Source organism: Plectropomus leopardus, chromosome 4, assembly GCF_008729295.1.
Source record: "Plectropomus leopardus isolate mb chromosome 4, YSFRI_Pleo_2.0, whole genome shotgun sequence".
In the NCBI taxonomy this organism is placed as follows: domain Eukaryota; kingdom Metazoa; phylum Chordata; class Actinopteri; order Perciformes; family Serranidae; genus Plectropomus; species Plectropomus leopardus.
The window spans coordinates 8862866-8885919 of NC_056466.1; the positions used below are offsets into that span (position 1 = coordinate 8862866).

General features: G+C 39.0%; 2 protein-coding genes across 4 annotated transcripts; both read right to left on the minus strand.

Moving 5' to 3' along the window:
- Nucleotides 1-680: 680 nt before the first annotated feature.
- LOC121941516 (cyclin-dependent kinase 12-like) lies at nucleotides 681-7762 on the minus strand. The gene is made up of 4 exons (XM_042484320.1): nucleotides 7605-7762; nucleotides 5541-6213; nucleotides 4696-4794; nucleotides 681-2553 (listed from the first exon to the last, which is right to left on the minus strand). Exons 2-4 carry the CDS (start codon nucleotides 6174-6176, stop codon nucleotides 1300-1302), a joined length of 1989 nt encoding a protein of 662 aa, XP_042340254.1. The 5' UTR covers nucleotides 6177-6213; nucleotides 7605-7762; the 3' UTR covers nucleotides 681-1299.
- Nucleotides 7763-9022: 1260 nt separating this feature from the next.
- On the minus strand, nucleotides 9023-21701 carry scrn2 (secernin 2). 3 transcript variants are annotated; one of them, XM_042484324.1, is made up of 9 exons: nucleotides 21487-21701; nucleotides 20662-20824; nucleotides 18828-19009; nucleotides 18060-18259; nucleotides 15978-16193; nucleotides 15186-15351; nucleotides 13427-13607; nucleotides 11360-11516; nucleotides 9023-9422 (listed from the first exon to the last, which is right to left on the minus strand). In XM_042484324.1, the coding sequence occupies exons 2-8, from the start codon at nucleotides 20821-20823 to the stop codon at nucleotides 11364-11366; spliced, it is 1260 nt and encodes a 419-aa protein (XP_042340258.1). In that variant the 5' UTR covers nucleotide 20824; nucleotides 21487-21701; the 3' UTR covers nucleotides 9023-9422; nucleotides 11360-11363. The 3 variants fall into 3 exon arrangements, with proteins under 3 accessions (XP_042340258.1, XP_042340257.1, XP_042340259.1); XM_042484323.1 differs by lacking the exon at nucleotides 21487-21701 and adding an exon at nucleotides 21043-21207; XM_042484325.1 differs by lacking the exons at nucleotides 9023-9422; nucleotides 21487-21701 and adding an exon at nucleotides 21043-21209 and having other exon boundaries at nucleotides 11445-11516; nucleotides 13427-13563.
- Nucleotides 21702-23054: the final 1353 nt, after the last annotated feature.

Below are 23054 nucleotides of genomic sequence, written 5' to 3' on the forward strand. Positions count from 1 at the left end.
TGCCATGTGTAAGGAGCTCTGCATTCACCTGTCCGAGCTTGTCTGACGATTTGACAGAGCTAAAATGGAACTGATCAATTCTTAAACTTTGTGAAGTAAAAATACATCTAAAAAATACAATCTATTATAGTCAACAGTCAATGACTTGAGGCAAACATACAATTAATCGGTTTTCATTACTCCGTAGATCAATCAGTAATCTTGTAGCCCTAATGTGAAGAAGTCCACCTTTCCCAAATGTGGGTAACATGGGTAAGAACACACACACATGCACACACACACTTTAGCTACATAGATGTTAGATAAAGAGAAACAATCCTAGTCCCATTTTTCAAAGAATTGGTTCTATACAAATTATATTGTATATTGTAGATAACATATGCAACATGTGATTAACCTGCTTAGTATGGAGATGGTAATCTCTATTAACAGATATCTGCACACCTATGCTTGTTTGTGGTATAATCTTGTAGAAATGGATTTATCAAATTAAATAGATCGATCATAGTTTGGAAGCCAATTACTGAATATATTGTGCCAAGGAGCAGCATTTCATGTGACAATTCAACTTTTGTGCATGACAGTCTCATCCAATGATTGCTTCTTCTGACACGTTTTCTTCCCCCCTTCACAATATAGTCAAGAAAAATGGTGAAAATAAACAGCTCTTAGCCCTTCACTTAGGAATATTGTATTTAATACCCTCCTATTCAAATATTTACAAAATTGTCTTCTGCATGTGCACACAAAAAGAAAACAAGTCAACCTGACAGAGAAGCATTAAGAGACGTGTAGAGCATATTTTGTAGTCGTGTGTTAGCCAACACCTTCTGAAGACTGAGCACTGGTGTATGTTGCAGATTCATCAAGATTATGGCCTGTTTCCTACAAAAAGGCCTCTGGGGACAATCATAATTTCAACAAAAGTTATAATAATTCAAAGTGTGGTGTTTAAACAATGTTGAGAAAAGAACATTTTCAGAAAACAAACACTTTCTTCACACAGCACTGTGTTCTTCTTGAGCATGATATTGTGCTATGGGTATAACAGCAGACAGAGTTTCAACACGACATACGTTTGTAAATTAAATTGTTGTCTGTTTATTTGATTGCTTGCTTTTTGCTGCCGCTAGACAAGTTGCGTGCAAACGTAGATTTTCTCCAGCATGATGCTCACGGGTGTTTTATGGTTAAAACTGAACTCCATGAGGACCCAAATGTTTATTTTATCAAGATCTTCTACTATAATCCAGAGGCAAAAAGATCATTTTTAAACTACACCAGATTATACAAACATCTTCATCCAGGTTGCTTTGTTTCAATGACTTGCAAACAGCGAGGCCTTGACAGTGTTTTTGACTTTTGCGTGGTGATGAGAGGCTGAATCGGATTAATACCTGGCAGATTTAACAAGGGTGGAGAGCTCAAGTTTTGTGGGAGTAGGTGCCTTGTTTGCGCGAGCACTCCAGGAAAGATGGTCAAAGGTGGGACACGGGGGTATGGGAAAAAGGGAGGCGGGCGAGGCAAGAAAAGACTGGGTCCAAGGTGGGACAAGTTTGGAGGCAGAGCTGAAGGGAGGACAAGAGGTAGAGCTGGACGCGGGGCTGGAGGGAGGGTTTGATATGGCAGCGGTGAACTGTTTACCGAGTACATCGGGATTACAGGTGCAGTCGAAGGCTTTGACAAAGTGTATGTAGAGTTTTGAGAAAATGCTGGACATGCAGCGCTCTCCTGGGAGTAAGTTACACATTTCTCACTCTCGTTTAAAGTGCTGCTGCTGCTCTGCTGGACATATTCAACAGCTTCATGTACCTGTGCTTGGTGTTCCTCTTTTACATTCCTCTCAGCACTATACGAGTCTTTTCTCTTGTAGTATTCCTGATTTAACGGGCTAAAACTAGACCTGCTTGATGATGATCTACTTCTCTGTCTTGGTGAACAGGCTCGTCTTATGTCCCTTTCTCTGCTCCCCCTACGATGGCGACCACCGCCACTGTCCTTCTTTCCGTATAACCGCTCCTGGATCCGATGTGACATCTGGCCCAGTTCCTCAAATCCTAAATTCATGCCAATGGCTTGCAAAACATCCTGCATCTGCCTGTGCTTGTGCTCGTCTTCTGGTGTCAGTGTTCTCTTTTCCACCATGGCGGGAGACCTGGATCTACTGTTGGAGCTGAGGTATCTCTGTTCTGCGTCACCTCTTTGCAACAACTGCTCATCAGGTTGAGAGCGCCCCTTTGGGCTGAAGGACCTGTGACAAGGCTGTGGAGATGCGGGTCTCTGGGATTGCTCGCTCTCACTCCAGTGGCTGGTACTTTGGTGGCTTCCCTGTTGCCTTCCAGTGTAATCTGGAGACCACCGACGATCAGTGTTTATGAAAGGAGTCGGAGAACGTGGTTGTTCATGTGCTTCCTCAGAGGGCTGAGTCACTATCTTGGTGAGTGTGGCGACATTCACACCCTTGTTGAGCACTTCGAGAAAACGTTGGAAACCCACGGCTGACTTCTGCTCAAGAACAGCAGCACTTTGGTTGGTGACATCACTCTCAAAAGACTGATGGGAAACACACAGAAGATGTTTATGGAACTTACGTCTGCAGTCCTGGGCCCTGATTATAGACAAATCCAGCGACCAATATGTGTTTTCCGCCATCTAGCGGCGCCGCCATTACTGCAGTGGCAATTGCCTGCTGCCTGCAGCCTATTAAACAATAACAGTATAACGTAACGATGACAACAGCATCGGGAGTTGGACTGATGGCGTTAGGCAGTGTCCCCCAGTTGCTGATGAAGGTACTTTATATGGATGGCCATTTTAATGTTATTCAAATTGACATATTAATATAATCAAGTGATGAAGTGTTGTAATGTAATGTGATTAGAGTTACTAGTAAACGTTAGCAAGCACAATCAATAAGGGGTTGCATTACTTTATTTACTGTTGGACGTGTTCGGTTTATGATGCCGACCGAGTGATTTTTACTTTGTGGTCATTAGGTTACCCAAGTTAGAGCAAATAGCGTTATATTTTATAATAACACCACAATTAGTTGATTGAGTTAATTTATTCTGTGCGACCACTGCAGCCCCAGCACAACGTCTTCGCCTCAGTACGCAGTGTTAACTTAGCTGACATTACTTGTTTCACCACGTTAGGCTGGGCAGCTGCATGCTAGTCACTGTCAGATAAATAGAGACTGACTTAACAAAAACTGCTGCTGTTATTGGAAACGAAGTCCTGTCTGTTAATATTCTTGATCCATTTCTGGCAAACACCCTGGTCTCCTGCATGCCCCGGGAATCTGTGCAGACTGTATGGTGTCAGACAGGGGCGCTCTTCATGAAGTAAGGGTGTGTATATTTTTTCAGGGGTTTTTTTTCTAAAGTTGAAGTTTTCTACTGCTGCTGAAGCAGCCGAGAGATGCACAGGTTCTCCCAGAACTCCTAGACAACGTTTTCAAAAGCAACATTAAACAAAAAGTGAAGTTAAAAGTAGAAAATTGTACACTTCTCAGTACAGCTTGCATGCAAATGCACCAAGGAGGGAGGGCGACGCCACCGCAGTAAAGGCGACTTGTTTGCTTCTGGTACTCTCCAGGATTTGTCTATACCTGGTATAACATGTGTCTCGGGTGATTAGATTACAAGTGGACAACGTTAAATACTAGTATAAACCACCCCCAAAACACATTGTAATCAGATTATTCAACCACTTGCTGAGGTTGTCTGGGATACATTTTACCTTACATCTTTCATAGAGTAAATACTACTACGTGCTGAGGCTTTCCTAATAAGTACTCTGTCAACGATGCAGGATGTGGTGACTGTTTTGTTGGAAAAAGTGACAATCAATCGTTTTGCTCTATGGAAGGAGATGTGTTAATTTCTGCTTTAAGCTATATCGCCAGCTGCAGAAAAACAACCACTAACATAAATACTGCGTATGCTAGCAAGCAGCCGGCAAGAGTGTGGACGTAATAACCGTGCGAGGGGCCCCTCCGACCTTTGTAGTGTAAATGGGCAGTAACAAACACAAGTGGTCAGCTCAGCTGGAGCCAACTGATAGATACAAGTGCGAATGATAGATAGTGTCTTGGCTAACCATCTGCATTCAGATCATCGAAACATTTGTTAATTTCAGTTCTAAACAAACTATTTGTTTGAAAAATACAACCGTAAAATATGGAATTGACTGAAAACTTGGACCAGGACGATTGGTAGGGTTATTAGGCTGGGTTTCTACTTTTGTGTCAGGCTGTTGTAAAGCGCTCCATGGTTAGTTCAAATGGTGTAAATTTGGGGGCTACAGAGAAACCACCACAATAAATGTGACTCGTCAGCTTGATCTGCTGCTTTTTCTTCCAGTAAATGCTGATGATTATTAAGACAACTAGGAGGAAGTTGAAGAAATCATATGACTGCGATTATTGCTTTCTGTCATCAAGTGAATGGAAGACACACTCAGTCTGGCTATGTAATAACTGAGCATTTTAGTAACAGTCTCCATTAGCTGAATACATTTTTGTGATCCAGTTGGAAAAGAAACTTCCAGTTAAGATCTTCTCATTGACACACACTACTTCAAAGTGAATAAAATCAGTATTTGGAGAAAATGATAACACACATCATCTGAGTGAATCTGCCCGCTCGCTTTTGATAAAGGTGGTCCCAACTGCCACATCTGAAACAAACCCACCTGTCCACTTGATCCGTTTAATGGAAACCTTCTTTCCTGACGATAATCCTCATGATCTGTGAAGGGGCTGTCATCCCTCTCTCTGGGTTTGGCATAACTCTGTTTGACAGGGAAGAAAATGTAACTAAAATGCATTTAATGTGGGGCGTCGGTGGCTGAGTGGATAGAGCAGGCCCCCCATGAATAAGGGCAGTGTCCTTGCTGCAGCGGCCACGGGCTCGACTTCCGCTTGAGGCCCTCTGCTGCATGTCGTCCCCACTCTCTCTCTCTCCCTTTCACGCTGTTGATCTGTCCTATCTAATAAAGGCTAAAATGCCAAAAAAAAAAACTCTTTAAAAAAAAAATGCATTTAATGTAAACTAACAAGCCTTACACTGATGCGAACACAAAATCATAAGAAAATGTGCTTTACAATCATGAAGTGGAGTTCCCAAAGATTGATAAGCCAAACCGAGATCACAGATATTATAAAAAATCACTTATCTCACATGTAATTATTTTGAAACAGACCAAAGGGGACCCAGATTGTGTACTGTTTCAAACTTAACAACATTAACATGCGAAATGCACTCCTTATTCTTTTGCTTTTGTTGCTGAGTGATGCAATTCTGGTGCTGATCCTCAACTTAAGACCCATGGGCTAAATCTGGTCCCTGACAGGCAATTTTCTAATTCACAATAAAAATAAAGTGATTCACATTGGGAATTGTTTTTGTACTTTTAGTATACGTAAGGTGCCAAAGTGCATTAAAAAAAGATCAAAATAGAGTTTATTGATCATAAAAGAGGCTGTGGAGGATCCTCCAAATCCGATAAAATTCCTAAAACGTTTTTTTGTCACTAACCTTCGTAGAGTGTGATCGTGTCCTCTCTTGTGAACAGTCTTTGCTCCTTTCATGGCCATCTCTATCTCTGTGATATCCAGACGATTCTCTGAAACTTAAATCATCATGTTGTTGTCGATAGGTGACCTCCTCATGTCGATATCTGTGTCTGGAGTCTTGAGGTGTTTTTCTGTATTTGAAATCCTCTTCCTGCCTTATTGTATGTTTAAAGTCCTTGGTTACATGTTCACGTGAAAAAACGTCTGGTGAACGCCTGTTTGTTTTATCCTCAGGCTCACGCCTGTATCTGTAATCATCTTTATCATCCTCTGTATACCTTCGCCGTTTTTCAGAAGTACCCCAGTCAGGTGGAGACTTGCGTCTCCTCACTGAGCTCTTTCCATCTCTGCTCCAGTCTCTGTTCAATGAGTCTTTGCTGTACAGCCTCGTAGGTGAGTCACTGTACTCTCTACTTATCCTTGTCCTCTCCGTGCTACTGTGTCCATCACCACCATAATTCTGATAGGAATCCTGCGGTATAACTCTGTGAGGTTCACGCCTGTCTTCCCATCTGTCATCATAGTCATCCCACTGCTTGGAGCTTCTGTCGCTGTAGTGCCGCTTGTGACCGTACTCAGACCTGTTTGACTGCATCATCTCACAGCAACTCCAGCTGTGCAGTGGAGGTCAAAGCCTGCAGGAAAATCACAAGAAGAAAATGTCAAACCAAAATCATACTCTAGATATTAAACAAACAATCATTTATCTCACATGTAATTATTTTAAAACAAACCTTGGGGGACCCACACTGTGCACTGTTTAAAACTTTACAACATCAACATGCTAAATTGGGCCCTTTTGTTATTTTCCTACTGTTGTCTGCGTGGACCCAAGCTGTTGCTGAGCAATGCAATTCCTGTGTAACTGTCTAACATCATGATACTCAACTTATGGCCCCCAGGCTAAATCTGGTCCCTGACAGGTGGCCCCACTGGGCCACCTGTCAGGGACACTGGGAATTGTTTTTGTACTTTTAGTGTATATGAGGTAGCAGGGTGCATTAGAAACCATCAAAATAGAGTTTGTTTATCAAACAAGTGCCAGTGGAGGATCCTCCGAATCCGACAGAGGTCCAGAAAGCCTAGAAAGTTCCAAGAATCTTTGAAATGTCCTAAAATCCTAGTTATAGAAATGTCCTAGACAAAACAGTTAATTTTCTACAGTGGCACTCTGGGTCAGAACATATCAGAAAACAGTACATGTCCCAAAACAAAACGTTACTACTTATTTTTACGACAATGTAACATTTAATTAAAGAAAATAAAATTTCACAAAACACTACAACATTTCAAATGGTGGTGTTTTGTGAAAAGTCGTTTTTAAATGTTTTGTTTGGAGAAATGTTGTGGTGTTTTCTGAAATGTTGTTTTAACCCTCAGGGGCACCAAAATTTCCAAACCTGGATTTAAGAGGAGAATGTCTCTTTAGATATTTCAAAGTATAAATGTACGCAGAAACAAGTAAATGCATGTAGACACACGTTTAAGTATGCAGAAACATTAGCTACATGAACAGCAGAAGGTTAACATTTCAATGAGTAGGAGTCTCAAAACGAGTGCTGTTATGGTCCACCTAGAGTTGTGCAGATTTTTGACTCATTTTAACAGAAACTAGAGATGTATAATTCAGTCAACCAACCTGCTGCACAGTGTTGAAAGCACAGTGAACTCAGAGTTTGCACTACCTTTGATAGGAGGTTAGTTTGGCTTTAGTATCTCTTCACCTAGCTTGCTAATGTTAGCATTAGCTGGTTAGCTCTACCGACTGTTTGCTAGTAGGTCGGCTTCAATTTAGCAGAGAAATGGTTTGCTAGTTAGCTTTAGGCAGTGCGACAATACGAAACTCAAAATATGTTATCATAAAAAGACATCTTGAGATTATTTCCAGCTAAAGTTTGCACTAGCTACCGTCTTTGGCCTTGTGTTAAAATAACGTTACAGCTAAGTAAAAGCGAAGTAAGGTGAGGGCAATTTCTGGTTAGCAACCATGACTGCAGGGCTCGGTGACAACATCACGTTACATTACCTTTTCATTTGGGTGACTCCACTTTCTTTAAGGGTAAGACCAATGAAAAATGCTGAAACTAGGCTTTGCAGCCTGTTAAAGTCCTGACAAGAGCAAAATAAGTCAGCAGTTAGCTTACATTTGTGGGCAAGTTTTCACTGGCGCGGTGCGACCTGCGCCTCAACACCACCGAGCAGTTTGGTGACCTCCACAGTCACAAAGAGTTAAACTACCGCCACCTGCTGGGCGGAGTGTGAACAGCTTTGTCTGGTTAATAATAATAATAATAATAATAATAATAATAATAATAATAATAATAATAAATAATAATAATAATAATAATAAATTAATAATAATAATAATAATAATACTAATAATAATAGTAGTAGTTGTAGTAGTCTGGCATCCACATTTCTCCAAAATTCACAAGATATAATTAAAACATTCATTATTTTAGCAAAATGTTCTATTCATAATTTTATATTTAAAATCACTTCTAGATACATACCATTATCTTAAAACACTATCAAACTTTAAAATATGGAATACAAACAATAACCAAAACTATTAACTTATGCAAATTGTACAGCTTTATAACTTATTAGGTAAGCCCCTGTGTGTGTTTATACTTGTGTTTATTTTATTTATTTGTTGTCTCTTTTTTTCAGATTGCATCGCTATTACTGGAGTAATGATTTGTGCTGATTTCGTCTCATTATTTTGGTCATTACTTGCCACTTAATGTACAAATTAATTGTAGGGACCACTGAATGTACTGTTTTAAAACTGTCAATAAAATATAAATTATACACATAAATATGTGTGTGTGTGTGTGTGTGTGTGTGTGTGTGTGTCTTCATGCACAAGAACAGAATCAGCTTAGTTTTTTCTGAAATTAAATGGTTTATAAAATCCTAAAAAATGGATGTTATTGTTGCCATGCTTGTTAAAATTCTATTCTGTCCAAAATAGCATGGATGTTGTCACTTGTACATTTTTTAACTTGAATAATGGATTTGAATCAGTCCAATTGAAAATGACCAACCTAAATTTATTTATTTGATATTTCAGCTTAAATAAATAAATAAATTGCAAATATTTGCAAATAATTTTTAATTTCAAAGAGGGGAAATAGTTTTCAAGGTAAAATATTTCAATGATATGAATCTGTTGTATTTTAGATTTCAATATTGATTGTTAAGTAGCTGATACTTTACAAATACTTGTCTTTTATTTGCTTCCATTATAGTAGCCTCCAAAAAGTTTAATTTGTATATGCAGTATTAATAATTTCTATTTTAAAAAAATGATATTTGATGTCTGTGTATCAATACTTTTTTTGTTTAAGTGTTGTCAAATTTTATACATTACATTAAAATTATAAACACCTTTATCCGCACAACATAGATGGCCAGAAAGCTCAACACACACACACAGGACAGACTAAGCACATTCTTTATTAAATCTTTCCCTACAGGCAGCCATCAAATGACAACCCACTCATTTGCAACAACAAACAAAAAAGTTAAACAAACGCCACTCTCACAGTATTTGTGCAACTTCACACAGCTCGCTCTACATACAAGCGCTTGTGTAGTCTACATCATTAAAGGCCTACTCACTAACGAGGTGCACTCATGGCTCCCTGGGTGATACAGATGATGAATTTGCTCCAATCACAAGTGCAGTTTAGACATTTAGTCCGTGTTAAAGATGGAATGGTGTCAGGGACGAGTGTTGTGAGAGTGAGGGAGAGGCCAGTCAGACAGGAACACACACAACAGTCCCAGGGCGCTCTCCTGCAACTCTGCGAGCGTTAGGGATGTCCACCTGAGGGCGCTGCAACAGAGGAGAGTTACACAGAGCGTATGTTAAGCACTTAATGAGCTTTGCTGGGAGCACAGCCACACTTCCACACAAGGTTATTTCTATATTTGCATGCAAAGAATGAGTGAGGGCAGCAGAAACGCACACTGAAAAATCAAACACTTGATATTAGGATCAAAAAGTTCTCATAATGGCTTCGACCTTTTGATTTTGCTGTCTAACTGTGGAAAAGCTGTCACTATCTTGTTTGTCTTGCATGATTCGACTTAAACAACATTTTTTAAAGTACTGCGTGTCAAAAATCACACATTAGATGACTGTTATAATCACATTTCACAACACATTTTGCAGACTTTAATCATCAATTTTCAGATTTCTGCCTCAAACCAGCTCAGACTGCAGGATAATGCTCAGATAAAGCAGTAAAATTCATGGTAATGACTTTGACTGGTCTTACAATCAGTTAGGAGGCGAGACACTTAAATCCTCCATGGTTGCATAATCTGTTGGGTTTTTGTTTTGTTTTTTTAAGAGTGAAAATCAGACTTTCCATGATCTTGAAAATCATCAAATTGGGTTTGACTCAGACGCTGTATTATTTAGCGTGTTCTTTAGAAGTGAGAATAGGTCGCAGATGTGCAAATTACAAGCAAGTCTCAACTCTTAACCTTCAAGTCTCAAGCAAATCAACTGGGAATTCTGTAAGTTAGAAAATGTGTTTAAAATATTAACAGCATAACAATCAGGAGCCCAGGCAAGAAAACCATGTATGAACTCTGTGATTTCACTTACTGAAGTTTTATTTCTATGAATTAGCTGTTTTAAAATGCACTAAAGATCGTCATAAATACAAAATGTATTAATATGCTGAAGGCAGAATTTGAACCATATGGTCCCAGTGTGTCACAGTGTTCCTCCGTGGTACTTTCATTGATTTGATTTGATTTTTTCAGAATTGATTTAAGCAGAGTCTAACTTAGCTTAAATCTCCCATTGGAATTTTTAGGTAAAGTTTGACCCACCAATAAGCTACTTAGCTTGCTAAAAAGACACATGTACCATTCTTTGTGGATTTTGTTATAAAGTTGGATGTTTGGGTGCTCGTGTTCCTTGCATATTGCTTTTCTTTTACACCACTCTCATCAAAAACATAATCATCGAATTTGAATTTTATCACTTTTAGATTAGCCCCCTCCACAATAGCTGCCTCATGTGTTGTGGATTATGGGCTACTGTTATTTTATTTTGTTGATCTGTTCTGTACACACGACGATCTATTACAAATCTCTTGGGAGAGGGATCCCTTCTGAGTTGCTCTTCCTCAGGTTTCTATCATTTTTGTTCTCAATTAAAGTTTTTTTGAGTTCTTCTTTATCGGCTGTGAGGGTCCAAAAGAGAGGGATGTCATATGTTGTAAATTCCTCTGAGGCAACTTGTGATTTGTGATATTGGGCTTTTTAAATAAAACTGGCATTTATATTTAATTTAAATATCTAAAAAAAAAAATGCAAGTATTTAATGAGAAGAAATCATTTTGAGTCTACTGTCTCAAGTCTAAGGCAAGTCTCAAGTCACGAATACCAACTTAACGTCAAGTCTTTTGTAAATGTTGGTCAAGGAAGTCCTTAAATCTGCGACTCGAGTCTGACTTGAGTCAAGCCATGCGACTCAAGACCCAAATATCTGGTGGTCTAAAGTTTTGCAAGGATCCACAATCTACCGAGTTAACAAAGAAATGACTCACTTCTCACCTCTTCTTAAGGAGCTTTTTGCACCATTTTCTACATGTTTCTCTATACTGAAAATATATTCTATAACCTGTAGTGCCAATAAAAGTCAATGTATTATCATAATCATGCATATTTATCACTATATTTAATTTTTCCCTAAACAGCGTGAACACATTCATGCCTGATTCAACACCAAAAACAGTTCTCAAAGCCTCCCACCTCCTCATTGGTAGAACTTAATCTCTGTGTCCACGCAGTCAAAAAACAAGTCCCCCAGTTCCTCCTCTGGGATCTCTCCACTCAGCATGGCTGAAATCTCACTGACACACTGCGACTCCAGTTCCCTCAGGATCTCGTAGGCAGCTAAACCCTCGTCCTGACAAAGAGAGAAAAAGACAAGAGGGGTGTCAAAAGAATAATAACATCTGTGCCCAATAATATTTGCATATTGTATGTTAAAACCTTCTTAAAGGGACAGTTCACCCCGAAATCTAAAAGACTAATTTTCCTAGTCAGTCTAGATTGTTTTGATGTGAGTTGCCAAGTGTTGGAGACATCAGCCGTAAAGACTGAGCACCACAAACCAAGTCCCTTGTAGTTCCATTATGTTGGAGAAAAGGCAGACATTTCTATTGCTGATATTTCCAACTGACACCAAAACAATCTAGATTGATGAATAGCACTACAGGTAAGAGAGTAAATATATATTTTTGATTTGGGTGTGAACTGTCTCTTTAAGCAGCAGAATGACTATATCCTGAACTATAGCCAAGCGCCTTAATGAAATATCGCGTACATTTACAAGAAACCAGCTCTCACTCTTTTGTCCTTTTGAAAGTTTGATTTCTTTCGAAAACATGGGGAAAGATGAAATTAGCAACTCGGCATGAAATGTAAGGCAAACTGCAAAAAAATAGTAAATGGTGACAAAAAAGTTACCTTAAAAAATTAGTTTGAAAAAAAAGGGCAGAGAAAGTCAATAGAAAATTATCGCACTACTGGAGAAAAAAATCAAGAAAATTACATTTTGAATTATTAGAAATATATATTCAAAATTAGGTTATTATTATTAATTTAGAACTTTTTACAAGTCATTTTCTGTTTTAGTTCTTTTACTTTTTTGATAATTTGATTTAATTTTCTTTTAACTTTTTACTAATTGCATGCTAAAAAAATTAAGTTGCTCATTGCCTCCTTTTCATGTTTTTGAAAGCCAATTTGCTCAAGTTTTAAATGGTTAATTTCCAAAGTATAACCAAAAGGACCCTTCAGAGAAATTAAACTCTTTTTTTTCATAACTTTCACTGGCCTGTTTGTTATTGTGACCAAGTCTTGCTCAAGGAGAAATCTGGTTGCAGGAGAGGTGACTTGTTGCAAAAAAACTACGGTGGAAGTGTCGGGAGTGTCGGAAACAGTTTGTTATGTTGGAGTACAGAAAGTACAGAAAGCCAAACTCACTGTTATCTAAAAGCTTTTAAATGCCATTGCTAAATATTTAGCTGGTTTAAACAATGTGCAAAAGACTGCTAGATGTCAGAGTGAGACTTTTGTTGCGAAGAAACAGACCAGATGAAGCAAAAGTAGGTGGAAAAGCACTTCACTTCACTGTAGGGTTCTTTTTGTAATGTTGTCAGACTGTTATTATGGAAATCTGAGCACTTTTTTAAAATGATGTCTCTTTTTTTATCAGTTGAATTGACATTCGACATATGTTTGTTCCTTTTTTAAATGGTGTTTTGCAGAGAAATTTTAATGACAGTGCTCGCCTCCCCACGCACAAATGTTCCACCAAAATAAGTTCCCCCTGACACTATTTTCCAAGAGCACCGTCCCTGCATCCTCTGCTTAGTGCTGCCCGAGATTATTATGATTGGTTTAAAGAAAAACAAACAATCCAGAGTTTTTACTCTGTAGCAGAATGATAATATGTGCGTTCAGCCCTTTTTCTAGCTCTGACAATGTGGAGATAGGTCTGGCTACTCGAGACGATCATGATTGAAACCCTGTTGTTTGGCTTTGATTGTGTACTTGTAGTGTTTATGTTTAGTCTACACTCATGCCATGTGTCTTGTCTGCACTAACTGTGAGGTCCTGTTGTGTTTTTCTCTGCAGTGGGAGTGTCGATCCTGTGCTGAACGACTCGCCGGTAATTTCTCAGCAACACCTGACCAGTTTAACTCTCAATAAAATCAGCCTTGAATGTTTAAATGAAATGAATTTGCGCTCCCAGCTCTGCCAGGATCTGCACAGGACTATCATTGACCTAGGTCATCCACCAGTGCCCACCGGGTTGGTCTCCATGGTGTTGAGCGCCACCTGGTGGGCCTTGTACAGGTCATGTCTGCGGTCCACCTGGCTCTGAAAGCGCGGCTGCTTCCTGACAGGGTCGTCTGGGCCGAACTGTGGGGAGACCACCCTCGGCACTGGAGTGTAAAAGTCCGAGAAGACAAAAGGCTTGAATATAGACCTACCAGGGTGAGGGAGGGGTGGGTTAACGGGGAGAGGGACAGGAAAGAGAGAGAGGCAGACTCAGAAACACCCACCGACCCAAACTGGAGACAGAATGCAGGAGAAGCAAAGATGAAAAGAGAAAGAATATTTGGGAAATTTAAATGACATTTCAATAAAAAGAAATATAAAGGGATAGTTCGTATTTTTTATAGTTGGGTTGTATGAGGTTGTTGTCCATAGTCTGTGTGTTGCATACAGTAGATGTCAGTTGGCATGCGCCCAGCTTGGAAAAGCAAGCTCACGTTCGACACAGAAACCAAGCAGCGTACTGCAGTGAAGGAGTCAGCAGCGAAATGTATTCAAGCCACCTAAAAAGTCCCACCTAAAATTAACAATATCAGTTTCTATTATATTCTACATTTAGAATATTTTCACCACTTCACCTTACGATCAGCATTGATTTTCACGTATCAAATGAGGCTGCTATATCACTCTCTTCAAAGCCAGACTCCATTGACAAAAACAGTGATTTCATGTACCTGACCAGAGGAGCTGCTGTTCTGCTGCTGCCTCGATCAGTTAGTTTGTTTGTATTATTGTGTGAGTCTGGCATTTAAAAGGGTAAGTTAGGATTCACCAAAGTTACACAATAACAAAAACTAACTGATTAAAGCAGCAGAAGACCAACACTTCTCATGTTTAGCAAGCTTAAATTACTACTGTTGTCAATGGAGTTTACTACTTTACTACTTTTACTTTACTGTACTTTTTGAAGGGGCTAAAAAAGTTTTGCTGCTGCTTCATTATATTGTATATTGTAGTATATTGCTTGCTTCTCCAAACTGGGGGCATGCTGACGGACATCTAGCCTATTATGTGTAATACACTGACAATGGATGAGTATCTCAAACAACCCAACTACTATAAATCCAAACTATTCCTTTAATGTAAATACATTTTGCTGCAACTGATCAATCATTTTTGAGTTTCTTTTTTTCTTAACCTTTTACTGCCTTTTCAATGTTTTTTTCCCAGAAAAAATCACCCACACACCAGGAATGAAACCTGCTGATAAGTTTTTGCATCGATATCAAATGTAACGCTGGTTGAGTAATATGTCTCAGCCCAAAAACATGCAACAGAACTGAATACATAACAATAAAGCAGAGTCAAACATTTAAAAAATGTTGGCTCCCTCATGGTGGGAGGAAGTGTCTGGGGTAAAAATTCAAAGTAGTAGTGACATATTTATGCACAGTGGTGGTCTAAACAGCCATGGAGGTAGCTTGAAACACATTTTGTATGATTTTTAAAAATATATCAGAGTGGTTCTCAGAGTTTTTCTGTCATACCCCCCTTCAGGAGTCAATAAAGGGTTAGTATTACCCTACAATTTTTATCAGGCATTCACAATAATTAACTAATAATAAAATGAATAGATTAAAAATGATCCATGTTTAATTTTAGTGAAAAAAAAGGTCAGCATGATGGCGTCAGTAAACTTTTGTTTGTTTTCTCTTTATAAATCCCATTTCCCTTTGTCATCCAAGCCCCACCCACAGTGGCTCTACGCGCCACAGTTTGAGTGACATACCTGGAGGGGTCAGGGGTGGCAGTGAAGAAGTGGATGCAGGGCAGGCTGGGGTCTCTGGGCAGGACAGACACCATGCTGCCCGTGGTACAGAAACCTCCTGAATCCATGCAGATGCCGCTGGGCTTGTCCCTCAGAATGGACATCATCACCTCTGCCGTCACTGAGCCTGAGACCAGAGACAGCGCAGGAGACACAGGCTAGAATTAACGGCTGGTTGACAATGAAAATGAGAAGACTCGTTGCTGTAACTATTATATTCCATTAATGCTGTCTGTCTATAACTGAATGCTGCATGGACAGACATGTTTTAAAGGGGATGTCCACGGGTATATTTTATTTGCAAAGCACCTTTCATACAAAAAACACAGCCTAACGTGCTTTACAACGAAACATTACATGCACCAAGTGAGTCACATAAAGACATAATAAAACCCACATGCAAAAATATGATAAGATCAGAACAGAATACATAGAATGCATCTGCAAATGGATAAAACCCACTTGATAATACAAGTAAAACAGTACAGAATGCATAACTTAAGATGGAAAAGCAAACCCAATGAGATTATAATAATAAAAATAAATCTAAAAATAGAGTGTATAAAATGCAGAAAATGAAAGAAACATTTCAAAGAGGTGCAGCAGTGTGTGTATTTGCGAAGCAAAGTGCAAAGCAGTTAAGTCAGGCTAAAGTGAAGAGATGAGTTTTTAGTTTTCGTTTAAAAATATTTTGCCAGGTGGCAAAATACGTAGCCGGTATGTTCCAGAAATGTAGGACTTGAGCACCCTCACCATCATGTTGCTGGAGTAGCTCTGTCCCTCCCTTGTAGCGCTGTTTGGCCAGCTCCATCCTGGCAGGCGGATCCTCCGGACTAAACACCTGAGAGAAGTTGAACTCTCCCTCGCCGTCCCACCAGCCCTGAGCCTGAGCCACGCTCCGCAGCTCCGGGTGCTCGGCGGAGACCTCGGCACCGATGGTCAGCTGGTTGGAGATGTTCTTTACACCCTCTGAGGACAGAAAGTGGAGATGCAAAGTCTCCTACTTGAAAGTGCAAGATGTTTAAAATTTTCCACTAATTAGCCAGAAACATGCTGATTGTGTAATGCGTGCACATTTGAGCTGTATCTGATACACACTGATCACGGCAGGTGGCAAGGTTTATCTCCAGTTGAAAGAGAGATCACGACCTGGTGAATGAGGGTCTGTCTCTTCACCACAGTTTCAGGATTCCTACGTCTATTTTAAATGATCTATTTTATTTTGTCTTTTAATTTATCCTTAAAGTATTCTTTTTTTCTGTGTCGATCGTGTTTAATTCTATTATTAGTACTCTTATTTCTGTGTTTACTGCTAGTATTCTTTGAATCATATTTACTCTTATTGGTACAGGTTCTTTTGTTTCTGGTTGTTTGGTTGTTTTGTAATTGTTTCTCTCTTGTTTAATTTTACTTTAAATTTAGTCTGGCCTTAGCTTGACATTATCGTTTGGCTCCTATAGTTATGCTGCCTCTGCAAGATTAGTAGTAGTAGTAGTAGTAGTAGTAGTATTATATGACATGTCTCTATACGCTGTGGTCTCAGGTTAAAGTACGAAAAATGGATAAAGAGACTTTTTTAATTTCATGTGGATTTTCAACACTTCTGTGTGGTTTAGTGTTGATTTCCTCTGCAACACTTATTAAGTATCCAAGCACTCAATGCAAAAGTCTGGTTGAGTCCTGCAGATGCTGTAAGCTGTGCTAGCAGTGTGGCTTTATGGATGGAAGAGGTGGTCTGCTGCTTGGTCCAACACTCAAGTCCACACTGAAGGATCTCAGCAACAACTCGATGCAATGCCTGATTGACTTTGGCAAAGCCCAGTTAAAATTTTAATTTGTCTTTGCTTTATGACCACAGCTATTGTGTTGTCAAAAATGCTCAGTCATTTACTAAAAGAGCTGTGCGCTTCAGTTTTTAAATAAACGCAGGACTAAATAGTGCATTAACTGAGGCTTTTTTCAGCCTTGGATTAATACATCTTTGGTGCTCTAGTGAGACTAAAATCACCACATTTATATCTAAGCGAAATTGCTGACTTTAGCAAATGAAAAAATGGGGCCGTTAATCTTTAAGCTGTCTTGGTCAGTGACTCAACTCTTGGTTGTAAAGTATTCTATTATTCTGTCTTCTTAGTTCTTGGTTGTATATTGTATTTTCATTTTTATATAATCGTATATAATCTTTTTGCTGCATTTGTGTGCACGTGGCATCTGTTGTATTGTATTTCAGCTGCTATACTTTAAGTTTCACCCAGTTCTTCTTCATGCAGAATGAGGAAAAGGAAAACATAAAAGATGCCATGTGCTGTACAGATTGGATCTAAATAAACGCGACAGCAAGAGATGATGCTGCATACAAAGTACAAATATCAGCCAACACACGGTCTAACTAGATACTGTATTTGGATTAGACCTCATTATTTCTTATTATCCTCACACTCTTTGAGTTTTTCCTGCAAAAATTGCTCAAGACACATTAAAGGGATATACACACACATATAGTGCAAGGTTTGAAAGAAGAAGTTTGAAAGAGAAAAAAATTATGTGTCTGTCCTTATTCAGTCAGTAAGTCAGTCAAAGTGAGACAGCTGGTTATTTTCCTGAACAAAATCAAAACAGAAATCTGTTAACAAGTAACAACTGAGCTTCCAATCTGTACAAAGGTTTGCATGCAACATTTAATAAACATAAAAAAAACAAACAAAACACAGAGCACAGTTCAATACGAGAGAGAAATCAGAGGTCAAGTCATGTATTGAGCGACAAATTGCAAATATTATTCATGTAATCCATCACTCTGCACCCTAAACGTGTAACCCTCCACCTCCTCCTCACCTGTGACCTTCTGCGCCACCCACAGCCGTCCAGCAGTTTCCAGGACCCAGGCCTCGGTGCGGTCCACCAGGAGGAAGGTGTTGTGGTAGCTGAAGGGCTCGGGGTCCTCCCTGCACTGCCCCCCCTGGCCGTGCTCCTCCAGGAGGCCTGTGATCACCGTCAGAGCCGCCCAGGCGCTGTCACCGCGCTCCAACCCAAGTCTGACGACCAAATCACGCTCCATTACCTTTAAGTCTGCCTCTTTACACGTCATCAATCATTCAGTAATACATTCTAGTTAGTTTTTAATGGGAACAATTCTTTCATTTTTACGCACTGATCTTCTTTCATCGATTAATTTCTGTATTGTTTGATCAGATTATCATAGTAAGTAACCATGACGACACGCTAATGTTGTTGCTGGTGCTTATACGCTTATAGCCATATGTTTTGGATGAAATGATCCCTTATCTGAAAATCACTTGATGATTCTTCATGCTGGCTGAATATTTCTATAAACAGAGATGAATAAGAGTGCTGCACTTCAAAAGTATTTAATACACCTGTCATAACATGCTCACGACAATCTACACACCCTTCCGATTAAAGCCTGAAGGGATTAACTTAACACTAACGCTGAATAGTTCCTATCCAAACTGTATTTAATTAGGATGCAGTCAATAGTTGCTTCCATCAGCTTGGATTAGTTTTTCTTTATTGCTAAAATTAGATAAGCTGTTAATCATTCATTCTTTTTCAATACAGAGTCAAAAGGTTTTCCGTGCTCACCTGACGAGGTCCATGCCCAGCAGAGCCTCTCCGGGGGTGACGGGCTCTCGGGTCCAGACAGCCTCATTCCCGATACAGACTCCCTGGTCATTGGCTCCCATTTCAGCGCCCCACATCCAAGCAGGTTTACTGAGGACGACAGCGTGGGTCTGCTCCACCTGAGGGATCTGGATGTATGTGCACTGCAGACAAAAAAAGGAGAGATTGACTGAGAATGAGGAACAAACCAAAGCGATGCTTGTGATTAATTTGAGGACCCGTTGCATTGCACAAACCATTTCACATCCTGCAGTAAGCAAAGCTGACACACTTATATTGGCCAAAATTTTCAATATCAGGGAAACTCAAAAGGGTAAAATTAGTCACAACTTCTTGCTGCACATAAAGGTGCGCATATAGGTGTTATTTTAGGGTCTAAGTTTTAGAACAATACCCAAGTTTTATTTGTGGCAACATTTTAAAGTTTGCCCAACATAATATAATCCACTGTATTTAGGTGGAGGAATCAGATTTGTCAAAAATTGGACAAATAAAATCCACAGTGCATAACCAGATACCACTAAGGATAGTAAGTGATGTGATTATTGCCAAGGATGAAAAGCACCTACTAATGTCAATGACACATTAATTAATTTTAATTAATTTATAAGCCCCTATGTGTTTTGACATGTTCAGAGAGAGAATGGAAAACTTGGACAAGAGGAACTGTATCAAGAATTTGTTAAAGTTACTCATCTGCACATGCACTTTTTAGGTCATTTTAAAATTATTTGGCTGGGGGGGGTTTACAAGCTTTTTTTTTGGACAATGCACATTTGCTTCTTCTACATTTAAATTGCTTGTTGTGCAATTTTCTTGTTGTGCTAATAAATCTTTTTTAAAGCAGTCTCATTTTTAGTTATCATTTCTTGATGCAAGCTATTTTTAGTTTTTGAACAAATCAGGCTTTTAAAAAGAGATGAGGACATGTCTCCAGTGTCTCCAGTTAATATGACACCTATGTTTACTGTATCAGTCAGTATTTCTTCCACTGAGTGTTACACAAACTTGAGGTGGAAATGAGAAAGGATCGAATTCCTTTCCCTTAAACATTAACAGGACAGAGTGTTTCTGCATAAAGTCTCCTTAAAATATTTCACAACTCTCAGAGTTATTGTGAATAGAAGGGGTCGACTGATATTAGTTTTTCAGGGCCAGTCCCGCTGCCGATTATTAATAGTTAATGAGACCGATAACCAATATTTGGAACCAGTATGCACTTACAATAAAAATGAAAATATTTCTGTCAATATTTAGGATTTGGAATATAACAAAATCCACCATAAAACTATGTTTAAATGCCTGTTTCATCAAAATTGAGACTTTTAGCATCATATAGATCATAGAGATCCTGGTAACTTGTTTTTTTTTTTTTTTTTTTAATGAAGTTGTGAAAATTTAAATTAAAAATTTATTCAAAAAATAGCTCCCTGAGGTTTTACAAAGTAAAACTTCCTCCCATACTGACACTTTCTGTGCCCTTTTTATTTGATCAATTTTATCAGTGATCATGAAAATAAAAATGCCGATAGAGCTAATCAGCAAAATGCCAAATATTGACCATGATAATCGGCCAGGCCTATAATCTGTCGACCCCTTGTGAAGAGTAATGCATTAATACTGTGAGAAGAAATATATTATTTGTATTCTTAACTAATTTTCTGCAATGCACCAGGCTGTGGAGGTCTGCAGTGTGTATCAGTGAGCTTGTTTATTTCAGTGATGCCTGCTGTCAGTCAGCTGCACCAGCATACCAGCAGCACTGTGGAGCTGCAGGAGTCCAGAGCTGCTTTACCTCCAGTATGGAGCCCGGAGGATGGGATGCTGCAAGGTAGTGGGCCACCTCCTGCACCTCATCCCGGGGTCGGTCTGAGTTCTTCCCAAAAATCACATGGTCATCGCGAGATCCAGGGGGCAAGGAAACAAAACAATCACATGACATGGGAGCCTCTGCCATCCTAAAGAAACATAAAAAAAAGCACCAGTAATGTTAGAAGTGTGGATGTAATCAGAAGTGATCAGATGCAAAATAAGCAGATTTGCGCAAGTCATGTAAACAACCGGCCTTCAAACTAATGATAAGAGTCTGACAACGCGTTTGACAACCGACACAAGTGAGCCTACACCCTTCTGACCATAATGTGCATGTGTGAAGTCAAGAGGAAGAGTCTCCCACCCTGCTTTTTTCTGCAGAAAGACACATTCAACCGGTGCACTGCCCATCCCTTTCACACAGGGATTAGGAGGCAGTCTTGTGCAAAGCACTTTATTGACTGTAATCTTCACAAATCCGTCCGCCACGTTGCTCGATTATCGCTCTCGTCTCGCATTTTGCGACCGTGAATCGCTTCCGATCCGGAAATAATGTCGCCAAAAGTGCGCTGATCGCAGATGTCGCCTGCGGTTGTTCTCGGTTTGTGCTGAGTGTTTCTTGCAGACACAGATTAGGCCTGACTGAGCGGAGTGGCCACACTGTCACTCCCCGTCTCTCTCCGGAGCAGCGACGCGCCTGTCGCTTCGTGTCATTCCGCCTTTATCTAGGCTTCAGTAAAAGGCTCAACTTCAGGGATAATAGTCTGTAAACTAGAGTTAGGTCTGTGCTGCAATAGAAAATGTTTACCTCTTTTTTTCAATGGTGAGAGCTCGCGGCCGGCTGCGAGAAGGCAGGTTGGAGATAGCGAGTCACGTGACCGAGAAATCCAAAAGGTATGTACTTAAAGGTCTCGTCTCGTCTGGCCACAAGCACAGCTCACCGTCTCACCCGGGAGTCCAGTCCACACCTGTGGAAACATGATGATCTTCATCAGGAGTCTGCCTCACCTCAGCCTGTTCGTCAGGGCTGAAACCCCAGCATGCTCCTCTTCACTGCATCCTGCAAGTTTTTATTATCCAGCAGTTGTGGAAGAAGTATTCAGACCCTTTGCTGAAGTAAAAGTACTAATACCACCATGTAAAAACACTGTTTTGAAAGTTAAAGTCCTGCATTGAAAATTTTCCTTAAATAAATAAAATAAATTCCTTAAGCAAGTATATCAAGTATGTATATTCAGGGGAAACTATTAAAGGTGAGTAATAAAACTAAACGGACCAGAAGCAAATGAATAAATAAATAAATAATCTTAAAAAACACACACCCCCCCCCCCCAAAATACTCAAAATTGTAAAATAAATAAAATATTTCTAAAAACTCACAATTTTTATAATATTTAAACAACACCCCAAAAAAGCTCACAATTATTTAAAAACACTGTGATCAAAACCTCAAAACTAAAACATATTTAAAATAAAAATAAATAAAAAACACCCCGAAAAACCTTACAATTATTTTTAAACAATATAAACAACAAGCTAAACATAAAATTGATTTGAAATATAAATAAACATCCCAGAATCTCAAAAACATTACAAAAAAGAAAAAAAAACACCCACATACCTTAGGTTATCAAATTAAGCATCTATATTAAGTATGATATTAAGTTATCAAAATAGTTGGCAGTTAATTTTCTGTCAATGTCTGAACTAATCATTGCAGTTGTACTTGTATAAACTGTTTGGTAATTTAATTTATAACAAAACATCACATTCTATGAACTCTTCTTATGTTTTTCATTCAAAAATCTTAATATGTAAAGTAACTAAAGTCTTCAGATAAATGCAGTGAAGTAGAAACTACAATATATTCCTCTTATATGTAGTGGAGTTAAAGTTTAAAGTGACATGAAACAAAAATACTCATGTACAAGTACCTCATATTTGTACTAAAGTAGAGTACTAGAGTACTAAATGTACTTTCTTACATTCCACCACTGTAATCCAGCGATGCTACTAAGGAAGTAAATACAGTTGTTTTTTCTTCATTTATGCCCTTTCACCTTATTTATTTAGCCCATATCACCATTTAGACACATGGCACTTCAAAGTGATTTACCGGGGCAAAGAAATATGGTAAATATAAGCTAATACATTAAGAAAACATTGTAGAATTATAAAGTGTGTGAAAATTTAAGAAGAGAGAGAAAAATGAGAAAGAAAAAATACACTGAAGGGCAATTAAACAAGCAAAGCCAGCAAAAAGATTTGCTGATTAAAGAAAAAAAATATGTTGCTGTATATTAAAATAAGAGTGCATAAAACTGTAATTAAATGAAAAATATTTGTTCCATCATAGTTGCTGATTATCAGCATGAG